Source organism: Myotis davidii, unplaced genomic scaffold, assembly GCF_000327345.1.
Source record: "Myotis davidii unplaced genomic scaffold, ASM32734v1 scaffold1065, whole genome shotgun sequence".
Lineage (NCBI taxonomy): Eukaryota > Metazoa > Chordata > Mammalia > Chiroptera > Vespertilionidae > Myotis > Myotis davidii.
This window is the reverse complement of record NW_006297281.1, coordinates 1,513,709-1,521,109: the sequence shown is the minus strand read 5'-3', so window position 1 is coordinate 1,521,109 and position 7,401 is coordinate 1,513,709. Positions and strand designations below refer to the sequence as shown.

Genomic DNA, 7,401 nt, shown 5'->3' with positions numbered 1-7,401 from the left:
AAGAAAAGAATCAGCAATTTAACAATCAAGTCAAGGAAAAGAGTGGCAACAAGTTTTATAATCAGAGTAGAGGGAACTAACTGCAAGCTCCAAACAGGTTACGGATCCAGAGTTTGGGGACAAGGTCAGAGTTCAGTGACCTCTGAAAGTGAAGCAAGTATCATCAAATAATAAAATTAGCTGTGTGCAAAAGTGACCTACCTGAAGAGATGGTTTGTAAGCCTGTTGCTAATGAGAAGGACGCCTCCAAAATTTCATCAGACACTAAAAAAACAAATAATCTGAGATAAACTGAGCGCTAATTAACCATATCAATCTATGGTAATGTCATAACAGAAGGATGGAGGTCCCCATGGAGAAAGACAAGCCAAAGATAAGAATCTGTCAGTGTTTTTCTGCAGGGCAGGTGAAGGTGTGCCCTGGCCTAATCAGGGAGCCCTTCTTGCTTTGAGGAAAGATGGGTGCATCCAGCTACCTTGTTGAAGGAGGAGTCCTCCAGGGCAGACTCTGTACTTGCCATCCACTCTGGAATAGAAGGGCTTCCCAGACTCTCCTGAGAATCGATGCTCTGGCCAGGCCACTCCAGTGTCTCATCTGCCTTACAGATATAGCTGTCCTTGTAAATTAAGAAACTGGTATTCATATGTATTACTAAGTGTCTGATGATTTTGGTAAGTATAAAAAGTCCCCCCAAATCTCTCAATCATGTCCATTGTGAACTGATAAAAAACTTCACGCAGTTCTCCCATGCAGTTTCTGAAACTGCACCCTGAGGACACCACAAAGGGATACCTAACCATGAGGGGTCACCTTGATCAGCTACTGACTGCCCTTAAGAAGCGGGTAGAATAGTTGAGAACACTCTGGGCTCTGGAGGTGGACTGTCTACTATGAACAAATTCCTGCTTCATCACTTCCTAAGATTTTTTAACCATCCTGAGCTCAGTTTCTCCATCCTGTAAAATAGAGATGAAGAAGGGATATACCTTTAAGAGTTGCTGTGAGCAGTAAGAGATCATGGACATGAAGCGCTTGGCACAATGCCTGGCACCCAGAAAGTACTGGACAAACAACAGGTGTTTTTTTGTTGTTGTTACTACCACTGTCGCTATTTTTCATTATTAACTGTAACAACAATGATAACCATTTTGATGAATTCATTGACTCTGGGAATATTCCAGCAGTTGACCTTCACTCACAGCAGAGTTTTCCTCTGTATCTGAAGCTTTGGAGAGCATTTCCCCTTCTTAGGGCACAACGTTCATTCCAGTTCAAGATCCTAAACAACTTACTCACAAGCTCTTCAAAGTGCAGAGCTGCTCCTCCTTTAACAGCTCCCCCTTGATCACAGGGCACACCTGCTCAACCTCATTCCCGACTTCAGACCAGACTCATGACAATTGCCTCAAACTTCCTATCCTTTTTCCTACAGAGTGTCCTTTTTCTCTTTCATGATTATAAAATAAGATCTCTCCAACATTATGGCAAGTGTACCGGCTACCAGCTCCTGTGTAAGGATTTTAATATTCCCTTACATATGGCAGATAGAGAGCCACCAGGGAAATGCAAATTAAAACCACAACTGGCTGTCACTTCACAACCTCTAGAATGGTCATAATAAAGAAAAAGACAGATAATAAAGGTTGGCAAAGATGTAGAGAAATTAGAACTCTCTTACACTGCTGGTGGGAACGTAAAATGCTGTAGTCCCTTTGAAAACCAGTTTAGAAAGCCCCCAAAACTTAAATATGAAGCAATCATATGACCCAGCCATTCCACTTCTAGGTAAATATGCAAGAGAACTGAAAACATAGGGCCACACAAAAACAAGTACATGAATATTCAAAGCAGCATATTCATAGCAGCCAGAAAGTGTTAGCAACCCAAATGTTCACTAACAGATGAATGGATAAACAAAATGTGGTACAACCATACAATGAAATATCATTTGGCAATAAAAAGGAATGAAGTACTGATTCATGCTACAATACGCATGAACCTCAAAAATATTCTGAGAGAAGCCAGACACAAAAGCCACATATTGTATGATTCCATTTATATAAAATGTTCAAACTTAGACAGAAAGGAAATTAGTGGTTGCCAGAGGTTGGAGGGGTTGGGAGGAAATGGGAAGTGACTTTAATGGATATGATGTTTCTTTTTAGGGTGCTGAAAATGTTCATCAAATTGATTGTGATGATGAATATACTAAAATGTACACATTAAATAGGTGAGTTATATGGTATGTAAATTTTATCTTCATAAGGCTGTTATGCAATAAGCAAAAGATAAATGTTTGCCAAAAGAACAATGAAAAATGACTTGGAGAGGAATGTGGAGTCCCTGGGTCAGTAAGAACCATGGTAATAAGACAGGCAATTCATGAAAATGGGCTGAAGTATTCCCTCAAAACCAGACTGCAAATATGTATTTAACAGGCACTCAAATCAAACATCTGTTAGCTTTTCATGTGACTCCAAAACATTTTCATGACCTAGCTACAGAACTTATAAAACAGTGTCCTACAAATATACATTTATTTAATGTTTTGGGTGGTTGTTTTTTTGGAGTCTGGGAAACTCCCATATCAGATTTTATACTACATAAGCTACATTAGCATAACTATCAAATTTAATTCATTCATTTATTTGATAAACATTTATCATATGCCTACTATGTGCCAGGCAATGTCCTAAATGTCAGGAATGCGAAGATGGCTGGGATGCAAGCCTTCCTCTCAAAGAGCTCACTGCGCACAGTGAGCTGAGACTTACAATGCAGAGTTAGAAGAACATGTGTGTGGCTACAAATGAAATAAGTGCCTAGTAAATGTGTTCAATGCAGATGATGATACAAAACATTCACAGGGCAGTGAGCATCACCCCTGTAGTGACCAGTCTTCCTGCAGAGTAGCCTACCTGTTGACATGCTCCTCCCAGTCCTCTGGTGGGGGAGGGGCGTCTGCATCAGTCCTGGCGAAGATGACATGCCGTTCACACTCATTCATCACGCTGCGTGCCTTCTGATTGTCGTAGAGTGGCATGGGGGTGGATGTGACTGTCTCCACATCTATTGGGACGTCTGACTCGCTGTAAACAGGTGAGAAGATAGGACCAGGCCACATGTACTGTATACAACACAGATGTTTAACAATCATCTGGTTGCCAAAAATATCTCTTTAATATAATCAGCTTTAAAATATGCACAAGCACATTATATCCACAAGAAAATTATGGTTCAAAGTCATCTTTCCCACACTTGTCAAGTCTCTGACCTCTGACACACTCTGATGTGCTAGGGGACGTTAAGTCATTTTTAAATGACTATATGCAAAAAATAACAAATAGTTATTTTTAAAAAAAGACAAATATATTCCATAAGCAAATAGTTGAATGCCTATATGTGCTTTCCAATACAACTATAGGCCACATTAAACTATTTAAAGTAAGAAAAATTACACAGCGTTAAAAATTCAGTTTCTCAGACTAACCACATTTCAAGTGTGCAACAAACATATATGGCTGGTGGCTACCATATCGGATGCACAGGTATCGAGCATTTCTATCACTGCAGAAAGTTCTGTGGGACGGTACTGATCTGAGTTTTAACTATTCATACAAACTTTCCCCTTCACTAGCAAGTCAACTGGTAGTAACTATATGTAGTAAAAGCCCATGATTGTCTAAGACAGATCACTTGGAATGTAGACACCTCAGCTACTTAACTCACTGTGAAAAGGGCCTAGAATAGAAACAAATAGAAATGGACATCTGAAGAATCTTTCATATTTTATTTTTATATTTATATGTGTGTGTATATATATATATATACATATATATATTTTAAGATACTCTTTTTTTCAGTTTTCTTGTACTTTATTGAAGTGTCCTCTTTTTTATTAATTGATTTCAGAGAGGAAGGGAGAGAAAGAGAGAGACAGAAACATCGATGATGAGAGAGAATCATTGATTGGCTGCCTCCTGCACGCCCCATACTGGGGATCGAACCCACAACCCAGGCATGTGCCCTGACCGGGAATCGAACCGTGACCTCCTGGTTCATAGGTCAACTAAATCACTCAGCTATGCAGGCTAGACTGAAGAATCCTTCATATTTTAAAATGTTAATGAAATCCTAGTACCATAGGGTCCTTCACTGCACCAACTGTCACCCCAAATACTATGCCAATGAAACTGGTCTGTGGTTGTCTACCAACATCACTTTCACTTTCTGACGTTGATGATTTTACTGCAGCCATTCCCAATGGCTGGGATAATGACACCATTCTGAAATGAAGAGAAATCATGTGCAGCTAGATTGGGTGGCGGGTGAAAGAGCTGATTATCTTCTCTGGACCAGGCACTGAGACCTGTGTGCCTCATAAAGAACTCTTGATTTCATCATTCCTACATATCCTCCCTGAGCTTTCCCCAACTCAGGGCACCACCCAGCTGCTCAAGCCAGAAATCGAAAAGTCATCCTAATAATCACCTTAGGCCTTAACCCTGGTTCCTTTCCAATTCAGCACAGCAGGTCCTGTCGACTCTATCTACAAAATAAATCTCAAAGCCATCCATTTTTCTCCATCTGTACTATTGCTGCCCCTATCCAAGTTATCATGACCTCTTGCCCCCTCTACTGCAATGGCCTCCTAGCAAAAATTCAGTGACCTTTTAAAAATATAAATCCAACTTCTCCCCTAGCTCCCACTTACATCCCCATTGCAACGATACTTCAGACACAATGGCCTAAAATGAGTTCACAGAACATGCCAAACTCCCACTTTCAAGGGCTATATATATGGAGACAGTTTATAAGAGGAAATAATTTTCTAAGGACTAAAATAGCCACGTCTACAGAACCGCACTTTTAAAAAATACAAGATACAAACATGGGAGTTCCAATGTTAGCAAGGAGCTATTACATAACTAGAAAACAGAGGTAAAAATTTCAAGTTCTACATAAAGGAGCTCACGAGTTATGCCCCAAGCCAGAGGCATCAAGATTATGCTGAAAAATTCCCTAAAGTCAGAGATCCTGTGCCCCGTACAAGAAAAAAAGCCAACAAAATGGTGTCATCCTTAGGAAATGAAATAAAAACCACTATTCTGTATGTGTTTAAAACACATATCATAGTAACTCTAGCTCATTAAGGCTCAATGGGGGATCTAAAGAAGCAAAATGTAAGATCTCTATTCCCCAACAAACCTAAAACCTGTGCTAGAGGAAAGATTAGATATTAGATCAGATTAAAACAAACGAACAAAGCACTGGCTGCCGGGTAGCTCAGTTGGTCACAGCATTGTCCTAAAGTGCCAAGGTTGCTGGTTTGGTCAGGGCGCTCACAAAAGTCAACCAATGGATGCAATAAGTGGAATCAATGTTTCTCTCTCTCCCTTCCCCTCCCCTGTAAAATCAATAAATAAAATTAAAAACAAACAAACAAACAAAAAAAACCTCCTCCCCAAACAGTTTATAAGATTACGAAGGATGTGATTTGGTCATCAAAAACAGATCAACAAATCTTAAAATATAGTTAGAACACCTTAAATCTCAAAAGAATTGCTAAATAGGTTTATTTAAGCCAAATGTAACTATATCACCTATTACATACTAAATTTATGAAAAAAAATGTCTGCCCTAGCTGGACTGGCTCAGTGGATAGAGCATCGGCCTGCGGACTGATGGGTCCGGGTTCGATTCCGGTAAAGGGCACATCCCCAGGAGGGCGCATGCTGGGAGCATGCAGGAGAAAGCCCATCAATAATTCTCTCTCATCACTGATGTTCCTCTCTCTCTCTCTCTCCCTTTCCCTTCCTCTCTGAAATCAATAAAAATATATTTTAAAAAATTCCTTATCCTGTAATTAGTCCAGCTGAAAATACAACCAGACCTAAGAAGGGTTTAGATCACCCATGGGTGACAGTTCTGAAACAAGCTAAGGGAGAAAGCAAGGTCTTGGGAACAGACTCCTGCTAAACTTTTTGGGTGAAGCCAGGAAAAGTTTATTGCTGCCAGAGTCGGGGCAAGCCAGCACACTGGGCTAAAGGAATGTCTAATCCTGTCTGGCCGTTTTTAAGTCAACTGCCCTATTCTTCACCCGTTAAATAATCCTCTTCCATTTCCTCTTTCCATACAAGTCCTAGTACCTACACGGAACAGGCTGTTTACTTTCTCTGGAACATCTTGCTTTCCTGGCAGATGTCTTGAATGCCGATGTCCATACAGGCCTGATATCCGAGCCCCCGCCCCCCCCCCAGCCCCCCCAGTAAAGTCCTCTTTAACCCATCTGACCACTGCCCAGCGAGGGCCACCGCAGCCCTTCGGAGAGGAGCCCAAACTCACATGGTACTTTCATGCTGCCTCCGGGGAGTAACAAAGAGCATGCGCGTGGGCCGGGCACTACTGGCATCTGGGTGGGCACTCCATGGCTTGGCATAGCTATGATCCAGAAAGACCAGGTCCAGCTCCCGTTCGTGCACCGAAAGCTGGAAGAGCAGGGAGGTGCCCATGCGCCGCGCCGAAGACTGGAAGTCCCTCTCCACGCCCCGGTGGGCCATGTCCAGGGAGGGGCGGCCGGTCAGAGAGCAGCCGTCTGCATGCCGGCCACCTGCGGCGGAAAGCGTGTCAGTGCAAACAGGCCACCCTCACCCGACCGGGAGCATCCCGCAGGCTCCCGACTTTTGTCACAACCGAGACGCCCAGGCCCTGCGCTTCCGCACCACCACGGGGAGGCTCCTGGGTCCCACTCCCCTCGGGAGTGGCATGCAGCTTCTTTACAGGGAAGAGGTGGCTTCGACTCTGAAGGGAGAAAGCCCCATGAGCTGCCACCATTCTTTACCCCCAGCCGCAAAGATCCCCCGGGAGGAGCAAGCCAGCAGGGGAGGAGCAGGAGCGGGTATCGGAAGGGATGCCCCTTCTATGCTAGAATGCGGGGAGTCCCGGGCCCGAGCTCCCAGGCACCCGCTCCAGGGGGCAGGCGGCACGGGCCTCAGAGAGGCCTGAAGTCTGCTTTACGTTAAGTAAAAGTTTTGCAACAACTTCCTAATACTCTGGCGATTTTAAACGAACAAATGAGGGCTCCCTCGCGAAGCCCGTAACAAAATGCCACCCCAGGAGGACCTCGTCCATACCCGGGTGGGCGGGCCCCGCAAACCGCCCGGGACAGCGGCCGCCCCCGGGGTCTCGCCCCGGAACCTCCAAACTCCGCGTGCAGTAGGCGGGGCTTATCGCTCGCACTTCGCCGGTGCCGAGGGGAGGGAGCGACTAGGCCAAGGTGACCGAGAGTTCGCGACCAGGCGGCGCCGCCTCGCACCCGTCCGGCCCGGTAGCCCAACACGACCGGCCGCCCCGGCCCGGGATCCAGCCCCCGGTCCCCGAATGCCAGGGAGCCCCGAGGCC

The 7,401-nt window shown here is 44.3% G+C and overlaps 1 protein-coding gene across 1 annotated transcript in view; it reads right to left on the bottom strand.

Annotated features, from left to right (window-relative positions):
- KANSL3 (KAT8 regulatory NSL complex subunit 3) overlaps positions 1-6,724 on the bottom strand; it is a 35,835-nt gene extending 29,111 nt beyond the window's left edge. The window contains exons 1-4 of the mRNA XM_006773079.2: positions 6,346-6,724; positions 2,919-3,089; positions 1,052-1,061; positions 476-505 (exon numbers count right to left, since the gene is read on the bottom strand). Coding sequence (XP_006773142.1) covers positions 476-505; positions 1,052-1,061; positions 2,919-3,089; positions 6,346-6,560 — 426 coding nt within the window. The 5' untranslated portion in view covers positions 6,561-6,724. The remainder of the gene's footprint in view (positions 1-475; positions 506-1,051; positions 1,062-2,918; positions 3,090-6,345) is intronic.
- Positions 6,725-7,401: the final 677 nt, after the last annotated feature.